At 41.7% G+C, this 19,898-nt stretch overlaps 1 protein-coding gene across 1 annotated transcript in view; it reads right to left on the minus strand.

The window, feature by feature from the left end:
* Nucleotides 1-650: 650 nt before the first annotated feature.
* The window catches only part of pde1ca (phosphodiesterase 1C, calmodulin-dependent a), a 74,954-nt gene continuing 55,706 nt past the window's right edge, over nt 651-19,898 (minus strand). The window contains exons 14-17 of the mRNA XM_084747640.1: nt 19,237-19,357; nt 7,918-8,081; nt 1,560-1,829; nt 651-1,114 (exon numbers count right to left, since the gene is read on the minus strand). Coding sequence (XP_084603766.1) covers nt 954-1,114; nt 1,560-1,829; nt 7,918-8,081; nt 19,237-19,357 — 716 coding nt within the window. The 3' untranslated portion in view covers nt 651-953. The remainder of the gene's footprint in view (nt 1,115-1,559; nt 1,830-7,917; nt 8,082-19,236; nt 19,358-19,898) is intronic.

Below are 19,898 nucleotides of genomic sequence, written 5' to 3' on the forward strand. Positions count from 1 at the left end.
TTTGCAATACAACAGGTTACCAGATCATCATGTCAGGCACGCCCCACTCTTTCACTCTTCATTAAAACAGTCCACAACTGGCAGAAAGCACACAAACCTGGCAACACTACATAGGTCTTACTGGTAACACTGTGGAGTTAAAATGACAAAGATTAGTGAAAAATAGGAGGGACATTTCAGCAGTGCATTGACATTGTCTTGTCAACTCTAAACATAACAAACACACAATGTAAAAACATGTCACTAATGTAAAAACAAACCAGCAGATGCAATGCAGAAGCCTATAGATATACAGTATAACCATTCATTCATTCATTTTCTGTAACCACTTATTCAGTAAGGGTCGCAGGCTGCTGGAGTCTATCCCAGCTGATATTGGGTGAGAGGCGGGGTTCACCCTGGACAAGTCGCCAGTTCATCACAGGACTGACTCATAGACAGACAACCACTCACACTCACATTCACAGCTACATTCACACCAATTTAGAGTCAACAATTAACCTAGCATGCATGTCTTTGGACTGTGGGAGGAAGCCGGAGAACCCGGAGAGAACCCACGCAGACACGGGGAGAACATACAAACTCCGCACAGAAAGGCCCTGCCCCAGCCGGGGAGCTGGGGGATCGAACTCTTGCTGTGAGGCGGCAGTGCTAACCACTGCACCACCGTGCCACCCCAGTATAACCATAAAACTACTAAACATTTTTATCAATGGACACTTAAATAATAATAAAATTAAAAGTAAGAATTTATAGATAAAGACACAAAAAAGAGAAGAGATTTAAAATCTGTGGGGTCCACACAAAGGAGGCCTTGGCAATGTTAAAGGGGAGAGACATCACAGCAGATTAAACTAAAGCAGAAGATCAGATGGAATACAACGCTGCAATATGCAAATATAAACAAAGACTGATCATCATGTGATCATGTCATCACACTCCATACTGTAAGGTCACTTTCTGCGACGCAAGGAGATACGCTGCAGTCTTCTGGCTTTTCCCCTTGCATCAATGGGCCGTATGTCAGTGATCTTCGACCTGGCCAGCCGGTGGGAGCTGGCACAGTAGCTGGGCCTCTTGCAGTAATGGATCAGAGGGCAGTCAGGCTGAGGCCCTGCAGAGACAGCAACACTTAACTTAGCATGACATCACATTCTAGTCTAAGTTTAGAGCTGTCTCTGATTTAACTGTAATAGCTTCTTGCAACTTAAGCAGATTTCCAAAAACCTACAAAATCTCAAATACACAACATTATACTCAACAGTGAAATGGTGAAACATATATATATGTTGACAAGGACACTTGTTTGCACACGCCATCTTTAAAATCTTTAGAAAAGTAAAGTTTGATAGATCGTTTGATGGGTTGGAAAAGTAAAGTTTGATAGGTCGGCTATGGATAAAGTTTCTGACTAAAACAGCTGATCAAACACATTTCTCATGTACCTAAATGTAGTTAAAATTGTACCTAAGAGCAGGACATGAGCCAATGTACTTAGTTACATTCACACTGTACACACACATGTAACTGTTCCCAATTACACATGCTGGGGTGCGTACCATTCTGACACTGCTGCTGCTGCATCTCCATGTGGCTGTCAGACTTCTTATCTGTGCGGTCTGGACCTGATCCCAGCTGGGTGCCTGCAGCCCCTCCCTCCTCCTCTTTTGTCTGTTGCTCCTCCTGCTGCCTCCTGTTCTCCACCTCCTCCTGTCCCTCGACATCTGTCTTCATGTCCTCCTGTTTGGTGTTGGGTCTGTCAGCAGTCCTCACTGACTCTGTCTCCTTACCATGGACTCCCTCCTCTGCCTCCTTCTTTTCCTCCAGGTCTACCAGTACACACACACACACACACACACACACACACACACACACACACACACACACACACACATATATAATTATCACCTGGTGTAGCACACACTGAATGAGTCAGACAGTCAGAAGAATGAGGGTACCAGGATGTGCTGAGCCAGAAGAGCAGAGTGATAAAGCTGCTGCTCATTTGTACCTCTATGTTCATGTTTGAGCCTAGGCACTATCCCTCCATTCCACAGCTACTGTACAAGGTGCAAGATATGACAACAGCTGACGAGGTCATATTGAATATCTGCCACATCTGCCTTGTCTTTTGTCATTTCACTATTTTTATCACTAAAGCTGCTACAAGGATCTTTTCATATTGTGTTGATTTTGGAGCCCCCTGTGGACAAAAAACAGAGGGCACGACTGTACGTTTTCTTAGGCCGGACATGCAATGGTCATGAGCCAAACTCAGGTGATGAGAATCGAACGGCTGTGGAACTACAATCTGGCACACAGACTTGTGCGTAAGACCAGAGCCAGGAGACCAGTGGCGCATTAGGACAACTTCATCAAGGCGGTAGGACAGACAGACTTTTCACATTTGGGATTTTTCATCAAAGAAAAACAATGGGACAAGGTAACATAAGATTTCTGAGCTGCAATCAGTTATTCTTTGTTTACTGAAAGTGTAAGGTTTTCATCATCAGGCTGAAGCACAACAGAAACAGGTGCGTTTTCTTTAGGCTCTGATAGTGGGCTTGCTGGATCAGAGGAACTTAGTGATCAGAGTCACTAAGATCCAGCACAGGTCACAGCACACACAGAGAACAGGGGCAACACGTCTGGCCCAACCAGGTCAGAAACACACATCTACACACAGATTTTCAATTACCACGGGCAATGGGAAAACTTTTCCACCAGCCAAATCATTTCCGAGAATCAACTCAACCCCAGCTATTGGTAGCTGTGGCCTTAAGGCAACTTTGAATTTTGCCTGACACACAACTGGAAGTCAGATGCACAAAATGCAAAGGTGTGTGCACCACACTCATTTTAACTCCCGATGCTAAAACATCTAACCCCTTTCTCAGCTGAGAAAGAGAGAACGTCGCCATGAATAAGCAATTGTTTTGCGCCAGTATCCTGCAGGATAGTGACAGGCACAGGCTCTTTATCTCCCACCAGTGAAACAGAGCCATTCAAAATAAATGGTCTGAAACCAGCATCAATTTGGTCTTTTTTGGGTTCTGCCAAATTCATGCTTTGTATGGAGGGAGATTTAGTTTGGATTAAACCAATTGGAATTGGAGTTTTGACAATTTTCGTTTGCTCTTTTCTTTTAAGGGTGGGACAGGAGCCAATTAGATGTCCCTGCTTGTGACAGTAAAAACACTCATGGGTTTCAGTAGCAGCAGAGGCAGCAACAGGGTTGCAGCGGTTACTTTTAGGGGCTCTAATTTTTCGGCCAGCAGGGACAGGATCACAATGAACAAGTGGAGAGAAAACATTGTTGTGCATCAAAGTGAATTCATCAGCTAGCACAGCAGTGTCAGTGAGACACACAGTTTTCTGCTCATTCAAGTAAATCACAATCTTCTCAAGAAGTTGATTCTCAAATTCTTCCATCAACATGAGCTCACGCAAGTTATCAAAGGTTTGAACCTTACTGGTCTGACACCATTAATCAAACAAAGCACTTTTCTCCCTCGTAAACTCTACATATGTTTGGGTGGCAGTTTTTTCATATTTCCTAAATTTTAGTTAGACTTAGTCTGAGCTCCTCTGCCATCATGCCAGGTTGAACTGGGAGGGTATGGAGTGGGGCAAGAATAGCAGACACAGCACCGAGCTCGGCTCCCTCTGCAGGGGCTGGCCCACCAAACAAACCCCTTTCACTTAGCTTTTTATGCAGAAGCTGTTTCAACTCCTGCTTCTTAATGTTTAGGAGCACAATCACATCAAAAGCACTGGCTATCAGAATCAAATCATTTTTGTTGCATATTAATAATCATATTCGTCACCCCCACAAAAGAAAAAACTGCCAACCAGCAAATAGAGACAACGAGGAAGAAAATCAATCAAACTTACCGGACACAACGACGAACGATGAAACAAAGAACAGACGTTCTGGACAGAAGTCCAAACCATGTTATGCCCTGGAGTGGGGGAACCCTTGATGCAACATGAATAGGTGCGCCCCGAATCTTCCCACTCCAACAAAAGCCAGCAACACCAAGTAAGCCAAGTTCAAATGAAGCAGTTTTTATTTTTCCTCAGAGGGAGAAAAAGGCCAAAATAACAAACAAAACACTCTAAATTAACTCTAATTTCCCTGAAAAACAAAGTATAATTGAATGACAAATTAAATGACCACAAAAAAAAAGAAAAAAAAAGGCTTCTGCCTAATAATAAGTATTTACAGTAGTATTCTGTCTGAATCCCTTTGTGCCAGAACCTGATGCTGCTGCTGCTGCTGGAGGTGATGAAACAGTGTGTTTCAAGGAAACTGCACCAGCTATCAGTCTCACACACCTCTGGCTCCCAACCTGGATTTGAGCAAATTGCTGGGGACATAATCATCCTGTCCAAAATAAGCGCTGTACATGACTGCTGTTCTAGTTACAGAGGCAGCAGTGAAGTCTCACCTCTTCACCTGCATGAAACGCACCCAGGAGCAAAAGCTGGTGCCTAGTCTTCTCCTGTCAGTGCACACATGGCACACACAATGGCTTGACATGGTCACTGAAAGTGAAATGCACTGTAAAACCAGCTTAAAAATACCAACTCACTGAAAGATGACCGCTCAGACTCAATATCACCAACTTCTGCACATTGGTCAGAGGCAGACTCAGGCACAGCCACTTTCTTCATATGTAATCTGGTGCAACATTTGAAAAAAAAAAAGGAAAAAGAAAAAAAAGTGTTTTTAAGAACCTTGCTCAAATTCACCACCGTTTCATCTGAAATTTTGCCCTTATGTCCAAAAAATCTTAAATTAAGTTTTAAAATTGTCATTTTGCAAAAGGTTACATATATTAAGAAATTGAACCTGCAAGTTACACTTTAAATGCTACACTGTAACTGGCTAACGTGCTACTCACTGGAACTTTGTCTGGGAAAATGTTCATATCATCTGACTTCACAGAGAATCCAACCCGGTGGCAGGCAGTAAGAACAAATACCTAGGAACAGCAAATCTTCTTGGCAAAGGCCTTGTCACAGGGTTCTAACAGGTGCTGGAAATCTTTGAAAATGCTAGAATTTTCAGGTAGTGCTTTTAAGGTTTGAAAAGTGCTTGGATTTTGGAGAAAATACTTGAAACTGCTTGAAATTGTAATTGCATTACGTTCACAAAAGGTGAAATCAGAGAATTTGGATATTTGAAGACACAGTTGAAGTCTTTCTTTAATCATAAAATCTCAGAAAATGGTGAAAAATGTTGATTAGTATTTCCCAAAGCCCAAGATGACGTCTTCAAATTCATCTTCAAAATTGTTTTGTCCACGACTCAAAGAGATTCAGTTTACTGTCAGAGAGGAGTAAAGAAACCAGAAAATATTAATATTTAGAAAGCTGCAATCAGAGAATTTAGACTTTTTTTCCTTAAACAAATATTCTCACCAACTAATCAATTATCAAAATAGTTGGTAATTAATGTAATAATCAATTAATAACTGATTAACTGCTGCCACTCTAGATGTCAAGTAGAGACAGGTGTCACATTTTGAAAGCTGAAACTTGTTTTATGTTTTAGAATTTTGTCAATTTTGTTTTTTTTATAACACAATAACATCTGATTTAAACATTTTGAACATGTTTATGTATATAAATATGTCATTTACCACAGCTATAAGTTGCTGGAGCTTGAAAACGCTCTAATTTGACTTTAGAAAAGGTGTGGGAAACGTGTTAACTTACACAGCTCGTACAGAGGCATCAGCACTGAATTAAGACTGTTTCATAACCAGTTAAAAACTCTTTGTAGTAACTGTAAAGCAGTAATAGCTAAGTCTTGTATGTTCACCCAGTTAGTAAAGTTTGTTTGGGCTGCTGTGAAGGCTGTTAATCAAATGCTGGTGTGCACCAAACAACTGAGACTGCTTGAAAAGGGGGGTCTCAGTCCACTGACAAGCAAAATATTTAGGGGTTCGTTTGGGGTGTGAAAGCAAATGAATGAACCACAGGATTTTATGATTAAAGGTATGTGGTTTAAAAAGCTAAACTGCAAATAAATCATTTGCAGATCATGAAATCTGTTCAGGAAGTGATTGTATAATTGATCTGTGTAGCCATGTATAAATTTATGTAAATCATTCAGTAACATGTACACTTTTAGTATCATGTTTGCTGATAAATGCTCTAATATGTTCAACAGTCATTGTACTTTGACAATAAATGTGTGGATTGGAAAGCTTCACAATGAGCTGAACCTGAAGAAAGCTCCATAAGGCTGAGAGGAGCTGCAGACTCTCTGTAGGTTCAACCCCATGCAAACTGTCACAGTTAAAATTAAAGCACAGGTATTTATTATAAAACAATCTTTATACAAATCATGCATTTGCTGCATTTTTGGACCTGTCAATCAGTGTGACATTTGCTAGATCCACATTCCATCAATAAAATGAAAATCTAGACGGTTTGTGACCATTTATTCCTGTTTATACAATAAGAGCATGCAAGCTTCTTGAATGATGTAAAGTGAATCAGAGCAGAGATCAATTTATCTTTGAATATGAGGGATCATTTAATCTGTAAATGCACTATTTCATTAATGCTATTCTTTAGTTCAGTTCTAGTATGTATTTTCTGTTGCTACTGCTGTGACCCCTCTGTTATCTTCACATTATAACTAAACTGTAAAATTGAAAAGGTTGTTATACAGTTTTGAGCTTTAAGCTCAACTCAAATTCTTCAGTTTTGAAAAGGTTTAAATGGTGAATGGACTACATTTATAAAGCATGTTTCTAGTTCCAACCTCATGAAGTGTTTTACACTACATGCCACACTCAGCAGTTCTCACACTAATGGCAGAGGCACCAATGCAAAAAATCTCTGCTCCTCAAAATCTAACTCGTTCACACACAGAGGTCTATGCCTTCAGGAACAGTGAAAGGATCAGGGTCTTGCCCAAGGATACTTTGGCATGCAGGCTTGACGGAATTGGAGACTGAACTGCCAGTCTTCTGACTGGTGGATGACCCTGCTCCACCACTGAGCCACAGTCACCTTCACTCAGCTTTAGTTGAGATAATTTACTTTTCTTCTTTACATGAACTTGAATCATTCAATTTTAAACCTAAAAAAATTATTTACAAACATTATTGAGTAAACTTGGTTAAAATTTTAATATTTTCAGTTAAAACCATTTACACTTCAAGCACCTAAATAATTACATATAGCCAGAGCTCTCTGCTTTTAAAATGCAATTGTTTTTGAGTTTCGCAAACATTCAAGAAGAACAGTAGTTATCTCAACTAAAAAATATAGGTTGGCACAACCTTTTATTTTATTTTAAAACTTCAGAGTTTGAGTTAGCTTACATGGTACATCCTCCCTGCACTCAGCACAGATGGTTGGGACACGGGTCCTCTCTCTCTAAGCACTTGTCTTATTAAATGTCATACTTTGATGAATGAACTGTGGAAGCCCATTTCTGCCACTGAAACAAAAAAAAAATTATGAGATAAAATGTGAAATTGTGACTTTTTATCTCATAACTTTTTTTTACACATTGTAGCTATCAAAATCCACATCAGCTAGAAAAGAAGCTGCTTTTCTTTACTTCTCTGTGGAATCAAAGACCTCATGGTTCAACAATTACACCCAATTTCAACGTAAAATATGCCAACATCATCACTGTAAACTGGATATGTGCAGTGCAAGAATGGAAAGCTTGACAGGTGTAGCACCTAACTAAGGAGGGTGGGGCTTAGCGAAGGGTCATTTGTGGTGCATGTGTGTTGAGCTACTGTGGGAAAAAATAGTGCCACTAACGTTTGTGCAGGTCACAGGATGTCCACTCACAGGTAATCTGCAAAGAAGCTGGAGCGATTTCTCAGATGTGTCTTTGAAAATACAGAGTGAGTGATATGAAGAGGTCAGTGTGGCTACCTTTGGTTGCCTGGATCTTCCACGCCTCCTTGTTGTGATGGATCTCTTGGTTCCATGTGCCCTTGAAGCTCTTGAAGTCGACAGTGGTCAAAGAGCAGCTGCCCTCTGAGCCCGTACTCTTCACACTGGAATGCTTCCCATCACTGCCACTAATACTGTTGACACTGTGGACAGTGGAGACATGCGTGTGTTCATCACAAACACATACACACACATTCATTCAGTCATATCATGGGTCTGCAACCTGAAGCTTGGGAGCTGCATGCGGTTCTTTTGCTCCTCTCCTGTGGCTCCCTGTGGCTTTGTCAAAAAATGTTATGGAAATGACATAACAGCTATTTTAACATTTTGATTTATTATTTCATTTATCATTGCTGTAGGTCAAAGATTCTTACATTCTCAAACTGTAAAAATGTGTGATCTATACACTGATTTATAAAAATGTTTTCATATTTTGTTAATTAAAATGTTTATCATAGTCTACATATATGGATTGGTGCCTTTCCCTCTAGACTTTGCCAGTAGCTAGTCTTAAGTGGGTTAGCTATGGATGCCAAATACAAAAAAAGAATATCAGAGGAAAACAGAGAATTTTATAATTGTGGGATGGGATCCCATTGTAGAGCAGCTGTCAAAACTGTGGGACTGTGTGAGGATCAAACATGTGACAGACTGTCTCCGAGGAGCTGGGTGCTACTCTGGCTTCAGTTTGTTTGAAATTCCTCTGAATTTACCTGTAAATTACCCCCATAACCATGAAATTTGGGGGTAATTTGAAGGTCATTTGTGATGAATTTTCTAAGAAATTTCAAATATATAACTTGGTAATTACCATGTATATACCATGAAATTATAGGGCCTGGAAATCGAAGCATCACCCTAACCTCATAAAGACACTTTCACTCTCTACTCTTAACTCTCATCTCTGTGTCTTATCCTCTAAAGCAGTGTTTCACAAACTTTTTTCCTGAGGACCCACTTTCAAAGAATGACAAACCATCACAACCCAATCCATAATAGAACTTATTAATAAATGTTGGTAAGACTGAATTTGTGCATAAATCAATGTTCCTCACCATTTTTTCTTCTGTGTTTTGCATTACCTTATATTATCTTGACTTGAGCTGACTGACTAATTATTAAATTAAACAACTATTTCAATATCAATTAATCCATTTGAATAATTTTTAAAGAAAAAAGGTCAAAATTCTCTGATTTGAGTTTCTTCAATGTGATTATTTTCTAGTTTCTTTACACCTCTCTGACAATAAACTGAATATCTTTGAGTTGTGGACACAATAAGTAACACTGATCAATATTTTCTTACATTTTATGAAACAACTCATTGACTAGTGGAAAAAATATTGCCAGATTGATATTTTTCATCATTTTTCACCAACAACTGATCAATACATTTTGAATATAATGGACAGATTGATTGGCAATAAATTATTTGAAGCATTAATCTTCATGCATGTTAATGCAAACATACACAGGTAAATACTGAAAAAAAAAGTTCATCAATAAGAAATAAATGCATTTAGGCTAAATTGGTTTTATTTCCTCTAATCCCGAAAACGATATAAAACATTTTAGACTACAGAATTATAAGAAGATCATTAAGATACTACTAAAATTTCTGCTTGTGTCTTTTATTAATTTGGCGACCCAAATAAAATCTCCTGTGACCCACCTGTGGGTCCCAACCCAGTGTTTGGGAATGACTGTTCTAGAGAGTATTGTGATGGCGACGTACACAGGTTTTTAAAATGTATAGCATCTATGTGTATACTGTATGCTATTTATACTACTACATGCAGTATTTGAATTATCCTGACTTTTCATGACTCCTACAAGTAGTATAAAAAGTGGTCATTTATAACTGTAAACTGTTTCATCATAGAAAGAATATCCTTCTAAAGTGACATGTTGTTTATTCCTCATCTCATGGCACCACACTAACATCTAGTGTCCAAATAATACTAATAATAATATCAGAGGTTTGTGTGACAAAGACAGACACTATAACTGTCATGGACTCTGCTGGAGCTTCTTAGCCCCACCGTCCTGCTGCTCCTCCTGCTCACACCCCTCTGCTCATCCTCCAGTCAGCCTCTGCTAGCTTTTCCAGCCAGTACTCTGTCCACACCTCATTGCTCTCCCCCTGCATTGACTGTCTGTGTGCCAATCTGTGACCAGCCTGCTCAGCCACCACACACCTGTTTCCTATCTGCTCGTTCTCCCCTCAGTATTTATACCAGTCAGTTTCCCCTGTTCTTTGCCAGATCATTGTTTGTGCTCATGCCTGCTTCGTATCCTGCCTGTTTTCTTCAGGCATGAAAACAGGTCAGGGGTGCAAAAGGTGAGACGGATACAACCCCTCTATGGGGGTCCGGGGGCACGCTCCCCTGAAAAAAAAATTTGGACATTTTATATTTAAAAGCATCAATCTGGTGCACTTTGAGAGAAAAATCAAGCAGACTTACAGGACAGTATGAATGTATAATAAAGTATCTATACATATTCATTAGGGGTGTGTATCTCACTGACTGAGACGATTCGATACGTATCTCGATATATGTTCAATGATATGATATATTTTATAAATCTTTAAATGGCCAATGATTCGGTTCGAGTGCTGCTAGTTGCCAAAAAATCCTGATAGTTTTACTAAATATAGTAACAGTAGAGACAGAGAGAGAGAGACATTACAGTGATGGTTATATCTTATTAGGAGTCTCATGTGTAAATGAGATGAGATAAATGAGAAACTTTAAAACTGTTTAAAATACCAGTATTTCTGCAGTAAGATGATCTGCTGCTGTGTTTCTTATGAAGAGTGCTGGGGTTTGATTAGTGTGGAGGAACAGTGATGCTCCATGTTACCTGTTCTCACAGTGACATGACGTCTCTGTGGGTCAGACTCGTGTCTCTGTTCTCTGCTGTCAGACACATTTTACATAAATGATATGCAGCAGTGTTTCTCATCTTTCTTATAAAACCCAAACTTATTCTACACTTAAGCATTATGAAAGTTTGGTGATGCGACGCAGTACAATGTCACTTCTGTCGCTGTTTTCAGTGCCGTCTGTTTTAAGTAAATGAAGAGGAGACACAGGAGAGGGAGGAGGGAGCGCTTGTTTTGGAGCGCGGCAGCAGGCGTCCAGCGACAGCAGTGCAGGCAGAGACAGGAGGAGAGAGAAGATGGAGGAAAAATTAAACGTATGTGCATCCCAATGAGATGTATCGATATGCTAGTGCTGCATCAATTTGTTTCTGATTCATGTTCAGCTTTTTACCGATGCAGGGCCGCCTGAACCGATGCACTCGTATCTAAGTCTGATGCATCGGACGCATGAGTGAATCATTACACCCCTAATATTCACATTATGCGTTATAAGAAATAAGACCGACAACTATGCTGTATAAGAAATGAGACTAGCAACTTCTCCAATGAAATGTGCAACAGCACAGCTTTCATACAGTGTTCAGTGGCGAAACAAGATAATCAATTAAGATAGTACTCAAGTCTGTCACTTCTTCTTCTTTGCCTGGACCAGTGTCTCCATGGCCCGCTTTCGCTGTTTAGCCACGTTTCAGCTTTGCCCTGCATCAGTCAACGTTACCTTTAGCCTCTCAAGGCAGTCCCCTCAGCGTCCGCCCAAATTGGCGAATGAGTTGTAACTGTCGTCTGTCCTCAGGTCAGCACAAACCAATCAGGTAGCAGTATTCTCCCCCACATTTGCGCTAATATTTCAATGCTGTAGTGCTAGTAGGGGAATGTCTTGTTGAATTCAAGGCTCCCTTCAGGCGTGTGCACACGTTCGCAGCTCACTATGGCTCAGCGCTGCTCTCATGTATAAAACCAAAGTCCTAATCCTAATTCACTCCATGTCCCATCCATATTCCCCCCCCCCCCCCCCCCAAAAAAAATATTTTTTCATCAGATCAACACAATTCACGTAGGTCACCTATTTTGGATTCCAAACGGCGAATTTCGCCAAAGGTGAGTGATTTTCATGCCTGTTTCTTGTTTTGCCTAATGGATTTATGACCTGTGCCTGTTTACCTGGTTTGTGTTTTTGCCTGTTGCCTCTGTACCTCCGCCTGATCACTTTGATTTTTGGCTTTGACTCCTGCTACAGACTGTACTCTGTTCCACTGAGAAGACTCAGTAAAATTTCAGTTTTTGCCTTATTCCTGCCTCTGCCTTGTGATTCTGCATGTGGATTCTTACGATCTGGCCAGGAATGGATCCAGTAGAATTCCAACACCTCTGTGTACTGGTGGACAAGCAAGGCTCTGCTCTCAGCACTCAACGGCAGGAGATGGCAACGGTGACGCAGAATCTGCAAGCACTGTCTAACAGCGTTGAGTACCTCTCGTCTCAGTGCAGCAGCTTCAGATCACAGCCCCGCTCAGCCAAGCAATTCCTTCACCAGCGCCGCTGTCTGTCCCACCAGCACCACACCCTAACCATGAGCCACGTTTGCCTCCCCCAGTCACTACACCAGTGAGCCCGGCCTTTGCCATTCCTTTTTATTTCATTGTTCCCTTGTGTTTGAACTGCAACCATACACATTCCCATCTAATCGCTCCCAAGTTGCCTACATAATCACTCTCATGGATGGGAGAGTGAGGTAGTGGGGAACTTCGGTGTGGGAAGCCAATACACCTGTCTGTACCTCCTTGGATAGTTTCACTCAGGAGATGAAGAAGGTGTTCGACAGGTCTGTCAGTGGCAGAGAGGCAGCACGAGTTCTTCTGCAGGCACGCCAAGGAAGGAGGTCAGTCTCTGATTACGCCATTGATTTTTGCACATTAGCTGCTAAGTGTTCTTGGAATGTGGATGCCCAGTTCAATGCCTTTTTGAATGGACTCTCTGAAACTATAAAGGATGAGCTAGCCACATGTGAATTGCCTGCCACGCTAGACTCACTCATTGACCTAGCCATTTGCATTGATAGCAGGCTAACACAGAGGCAGAAGGAGAGGCGCCCTCAGTTGTCTATCCACAGATACCCCTTGTCCGAATCTCCCGTCAAATGCTCTCTATTAACCGCCACCCTTCAGTGGAGAGATCAGCGGCTGGAGGTTGCCATTTTACTGGACTCTGGTGCAGATGAGAGCATGATTGACACAGCGCTGGTCAGACAGCTGGGCATCTTTACCCAGAGACTGGGAACTGGTGGAACCTCTGGAGGAATATCTGGACCTGTCGGCAGTGCCAGTCGAATATTTGGACCTCAAACCTGTATTCAGCAAGTCACGTGCCACCACGCTCCCTCCACACTGGCCATACCACTGTACTATTGAGCTGCTGCCTGGAAAATCATCACCTAAAGGTAGGCTCTACTCACTGACAGCACCTGAAATGGAGGCCATGAACAAGTACATTAACGAGGCTCTCTCTGCAGGCATTATTTGGCCATCTTCCTCTCCAGCAGGTGCAGGGTTCTTCTTTGTGGAGAAGAAGGACAAGTCTCTTTGGCCTTGCATTGACTACTAGGGACTAAACGACATTACTGTTAAGAATTGTTACCCATTGCCACTAATCTCTTCAGCTTTTGAAAACTTGCAGGGAGCCACCATCTTCTCCAAACTGGACCTCTGCAACGCTTATCACCTGGTGCGCATACGTGAGGGAGACGAGTGGAAGACGGCCTTCAATACACCCAGTGAGCACTATGAATACCTGGTAATGCTGTTTGGCTTGACAACCCCCCTGCTGTCATTCAGGCCCTGGTGAATGATGTGTTGCGGGACATGGTTAATAGCTTTGTCTATGTGTACCTGGATGATATTTTGATATTCTCCAAGTCCCCCCAGGAGCATGTGTAGCACGTGAGGTGGGTCCTGCAGCACCCCGGCCCACAACCCAGAAGGAGCTTCAAAGAGTCCCAGGGTTTGCTAACTTCTATAGGAGGTTCATACACAGTTATAGTTCTGTTGCTGCCCCACTAACTGCTCTTACCTCCTTTTCCTGGTCGGCTGCTGCAGAGGAGGCCTTTTGCAAACTTAAGACCTTCACCTCTGCTCCCATCCTGGTCATGCCTGATCCTCAGCTCCAGTTTGTGGTTAAAGTAGATGCCTCAGACGTGGGATTGGGTGCAGTCCTGTATCAGTGCCCCCCCAGTGATGATAAGCTACAACCCTGTGCTTTCTTCTCTCTCGTCTGTCTCCCACAGAAAGAAATTATGATGTCGGCAATTGGGAGCTGTTGGCTGTCAAGATGGCATTGGAAGAGTGGTGACACTGGTTGGAGGGGGCGGAAAAAACATTCCTGGTATGGACTGACCATAAAATCCTGGAGTACATCAAGACAGCTAAGCGTCTCAACTCCAGACAAGCAAGGTGGGCACTTTTCTTCTCTCAGTTCAACTTCCAAAAATGTGAAGCCAGATGCCTTGTCACACCAGTTTGTCAAGGAGGGGGAACCCTCTGAACCCGACACTATCCTGCCAAGCCAGTGTCTCATTGCCACTGCACAGTTTTCCATAGAGCAAGAGGTACTGGAGGCCCTCCGTCAACATCCATCTCCAGGTAATGAGCCTAGTGGGAGGCTGTTTGTCCCTGTGTCTGTCCGCTCCCAGGTTCTTCAGTGGGCTCATGCATCCAAACTTGCCTGTCACCCGGGGATCCAGCGCACCTTGGCTAATCTTCGACAGAGGTTTTGGTGGCCCCAAATGCAGAGGGACGTGTTGGAGTATGTAGCTGCCTGTCCCAACTGCGCCCAGGGAAAGCCGTCCAATCATCCTCTGGCTGGCCATCTACACCCAATTGTCCTCAATTTATCTCTCGTTTTTGGAAAGCCTTCTGTACTCTCATAGGTGCTACGGTGGACCTGTCGTCTGGCTTCCATCCACAGACCAGTGGTCAAACGGAGAAGGCCAATCAGCACCTTGAGACCACCCTCCGCTGCATTGTCAGCCACAACCCATCCTCCTGGAGTCAAGTTCTTCCCTGGGTGAAGTATGCTCACAATTCCCTACCTGTCTCCTCTACGGGGCTCTCTCCATTTCAAGTCTGTTTTGGGTATCAACCCCCGTTGTTCCCCTCACAAGAGGAGGAGACACTTGTGCCTTCTGCCCAGCTTATGTCCATAGATGTCACCAGACCTGGCAACAAGCTTGTGCCCAACTCCTGCGGTCTTCAGCCTGTCAAAAAGATCAGGCAGACCGTCACCGCTCCGCTGCCCCCCGATACCAGATAGGCCAACGAGTCTGGTTGTCGTCCAGGAACCTGCCCCTCCGGACTGTCTCCAGAAAGTTGACTCCCAGGCTCGTTGGCCCATTTCCACTGTCAAAAAATTGTTAATCCCTCTGCTGTTCATTTACAGTTGCCCTGGACCCTTCGAAGAATCCATCCTACCTTTCATGTTTCACGTATCAAGCCAGTACGCACCAGCACACTCTTGTGGATTCTCTCTGGTTTGTGACAATAACACAGTACACAAAAATTTGACTCAGATATGAGTGAGGAATGAAGTTTCCAGCAGTTTGCTGTGACAACTGAACTCTCAGACAAAATTCCAAGTGAAGTCCCAAAGTATGTAGGAACGCTGGATTCATACTTGATCCAAAAATACTGACAGTGATGGCAGCATATAACAGATATAAATTAACCATTAGAGCAAAAAGTGCCTCCCTGAAAGCAGTGCTGAAGAAAAACAGCTATAACCTACCCAAGAATCCATCCAAAATCCCACACCAAGTGAGTGACAGCTTTTTGAGAACTAAGCTTTTTAACTTTGACTAATTGATGAGTTCGCAATATCTGTTTGAGAACTGTAGAAGGCTCACACCAGTAGCCTCTAATCCATGGGTATCAGACTCATTTTAGTCCATTGGTCACATACAGCACAATCTGATCTCAAATCAGACCAGTAAAATCATACATCAGACTAGCAATATGTCATTGAGCCAAGGGTGCCAAAGATATGCCCTCTTATGGGTGAAAGATCACAGTTTCCTATAATGAAAAACAGGAAAATGCTGAAAATCTACTGTGTAGCAGGTTGTAAAACAAATAAATATACAGCACATTATACATCATGATCTCTGGTCTCCCATCCATCCTGGAAAGGAAAGGATCCCAAAAACAGAACAGTAAGAATGCCTCAGCCTCCAGAGAGTGCTAATCTTTATTTTGGCAGCAGTGTTAATTAATTTTTTATGACAATAAATATCAATTATTAATTTTACGTTAAAGTATCACCAGCTGGTTTGGAAACCTAACAGTCAAATCTAAATCTCAGATTTTCAGTCTGGCCAAGACAGCATGGAAGATTTTGGGAAGGCTCGCAGCCCTCAACCCAAAGGATCTTTAAAAAATATATATTTTACTGGGGTCAATACTCCACCATCTGAACCACCAGGCCACAACCCCAGGATTTTTTTGAGCAGTTCACCATTAGGAAGGCCAATAAGTATTCTATCTGACACTTCTCATGTATGAAATTTTGAATTTGTTTGAATTAATGATCTCTGGGAGGACAATCGTACAAACATTCATTCATTCCTCTTTCAGTTTAACTCATTAATGGGCAAGTAGTTGAGACAGACAGAAACACAGGATACCTTTTAGACAACTGCAGTCCCACCAACTGCCAATCTGTTGTTTATGGAAGCACATTTCTGCCAATGAAAGAAAAAATATCCCCATGGTAAGTCATAATTATGAGATAAATGAGTCAAAACTGAGTAAATAAAAAATTATAATTTCAACTTAAAGGAGATATTATGCCCCTTTTCCACAAGTTAATACAAGTCCCTGAGGTCTCAAGGCAATGTCTGTGCCATGCTTTGGTCAAAGTACCTCAGGTATCAGGCACCAGAGCCCCTCTCACCTTATGAAAACAGCCCTGTTTCAGAACAGCCGGTTTCAGTGCCTGTTCCTTTAAATGCAAATGAGCCACTGCTAATTCCACCCACTTCTTAAGTGGGGTGTGCCAACACGAGTATTGCATCACGTTGCCATGACAACTGTTGAGCGTCGGCCCTGGGTGAAACATGGCTGTCGGAGAGGACACATCAGTTCAACCATACATGTTTGAACCAGAGTCAGACTCTGTCATACAGTCTTTGATTGTGGTGGTAAAATCACTCACAACCTACAACAAGTGACTTGAATGTGTACTGCGTTACTGATGTACCAGTAATCCAAAACTATGTTTTTGGCAAATGGCAAATAAATGCAAGTAACGTTCACATCATGAATCTGTTTATGTTACCACAGAAAAACTCAGGCTCAAAGGCTGTAGGTCATGCACACAAATGTTTTCTCGACAATGGAGAGGGGAGGGGGGGGAAATGGCTTAATGGCAAATCATATTTTTCATGCAAATCTCTCCAAAGACTAACTATGGACATCCATACTCTCACGTTATTTTAGAGTGTTGATAAGATTAGGGTTGGGCGATTGGACGACTATATTGTCTGTCAATGATGGGCTGAATTCATCGCTGATAGCTTTTTCTTGCCCAATTTTTAGAGTGATATTTGTCATTTTATTTGGTAATGTAATAGTTTGCAGAGTGACAGCCTCTGCTCTGCACCACGCTCTCACTCAGTGGCGAAGTACACCCACTCAGCTGACCATGAGTGTTCTGAGCTGGATGATGAGTGAGAGGAAAACAGCCTGCAGAGTCAGACTCTTTACGCTCTTTTTTTTTTTTATTATTTTGACCAAACCAGAGTTGTGGTGATTGTTGGAAGAGTGGACAGACTAACAAAGATGGTTTAGGTGAGTTTTACATGTTTTTCTGTCGAGTTTAAATGAAGTGTGTTCATGAAATGAAGCGTTAACGAGCCAAATGTATCCACTCAGCTCTTCTGTCCACTGAGGCTGGAAGCAAATGTAGCAAGTTGCGCTGCTTGGTGCAGCCAACAACAGAGCAGTTTCCATGGTTATTTCGCCTAGACATAACTTGTGCCCTCTGGTCTGGTTACCTGATGCTTGCAACGAAAATGAATAGTGGACGTTCGTGAAGGTGGTTGTCAAGCGTGGGTGGAGATATTCAAATTAGGAGCATTCTGAGCTGGCAAATTACGTAAGAAGCCGAACAAATCTTGAACAGCGTGTTGAATCCTGTGTATTCAGATGCAAGCAGACCACAAAAAAAATGACTGGGTTGTTTGATTTCACATTTTGTGGGTTGGTAGACACCAAGATTCCCCAATACAGGTGCTAAAGCAATTGAAAAGTGAGTTTTGCATAAATGAGCTTCCATAGTTGTAAGTAATGGAGAGGGAGTGTTGTTTTTGTTGTTATTTATTACTTTTTTGTACTGTATTTTCTGGTTTGATGTAGCATCTTCCCTTTACATGAGACCAATTAATCCTAAGGGAGACAAATAAATGAACTTATGCTGAATAAGTACATGGAAACAATCCAAAATACACACTTAAGTGGTCAGGTTGGGAACCCACAGGTTTATACATATTACTCCTTGTTGAATTTAGTGTTAAAATATGACCAGTGTGTTTTGATGTGTCAGGATCATAAATGTTGGTCTCAAAAATGTCAGCTAAACAGTTAAGAATACGTAAATGTCAAAGCAATCTACAAGAATTTTTGATATGTTGCAGTTCCATGCTACAAACTGCAAACTAAGGTATGAAGTATATACTATTTTTCATACAGTAAAGTCAAACCAAACTCCATGCACCATTAAGAATGTTAAAGGTGTAATTATTCCCATATAAATGACTGCAACAAGAGTGTCAAACACCCACAGTCCTGAAAAGAGCTAAAATAAACTGAGTTAAGTGAAGTCACCTGTGAAGATGTTCACAAAAACACTATTTTCTCAGTTTTTGATACAACCAACCAACATTCAAGTGCTTATAACAAAAGAATGAATGAAGCTCAATCAAAACTTAAACTAGAAGTTCTGTTCATTCTTTTGATGTATTTCATGTTAACATATTCAGAGAACTGAATATTCTGTGGGTGTTGAAAAAATCAGTGAATTTTGTCAAAAATGTTGGTGCTGGCTGACAACTTGATTAAAAAAAGCTGGCAGGGAAAGACTTAATAAAGTAACTGGCTCAGTCCAGTCTGACTTTTCCACGCAGGATATGTGAATGTTATTGTTAAGGTTTATAGTGGCAGGGCATGGGAATATGCTGTTGTGTTACGACCGATAATACAGTTTTATAACTGAGCAAAATCATATAATGACTGTGATCAAGTCGTAAACATCACAGAAACATCATCATCATAGAAACATCTCAGATCACAGATGTGTCTTTTTTTAATGATGATATCAGTGTCAGGTGTGTCAAAAACAGGACGTGAGGGTCTTGTGTGTGTCACCTAGAGCGTCTGAAGTTAGCCAGTCCAGAGCGGGATGCCTCCTCGATGAGCGGTGTCAGAATCCTCTCAATCATCTCTGTCAACACAGTGAACGTTGGCTCCACAATGAAATCAATGAATCCTGCAGGAAACACAAACACGACAGATTAAATTTCACTGTACACCTTCTACTTGTTCTTTGTCAAGAACAGAAAATCATGAGGCCAACCTTACTGTGATCATACAATCATACAGAGTACAATTATACAGTCAAATTCAGTCCCTGCATTTTAGGTGTAGTGGGCGGCTTTTGTGCAGCATTCAGGGACCAACTCCTGTTGTGAGCCAGCAGCAGTTTGGTCAGTGGGATGACTGAAGAATTGACCTAACATATGCACAGGTTTTTTGATGGTGGGGGAAACTGGAGCACCCAGAGGAAACGCACAGGCAGAGGGAGAACATGTGAGGCGAAAGTCCTTACCGCTGCACCACAGTGCTGATATAGATATTATTGTATATTACATCATATATATATGGTATTGAATAGTGATTTGTTTTAAGGTATTGTATCAAAATTAGAAATTCCAGTATCATGAAAACACTAATACACCGTCATTGCAATTTTTGTGTTTTCATTTCAGGGAAATAAACAGCATTCACAGTAATGTTGTTAGAATTTATAT

Source organism: Lutjanus erythropterus, chromosome 21 (genome assembly GCF_056507025.1).
Source record: "Lutjanus erythropterus isolate fLutEry1 chromosome 21, fLutEry1.hap2, whole genome shotgun sequence".
In the NCBI taxonomy this organism is placed as follows: Eukaryota; Metazoa; Chordata; class Actinopteri; order Lutjaniformes; family Lutjanidae; genus Lutjanus; species Lutjanus erythropterus.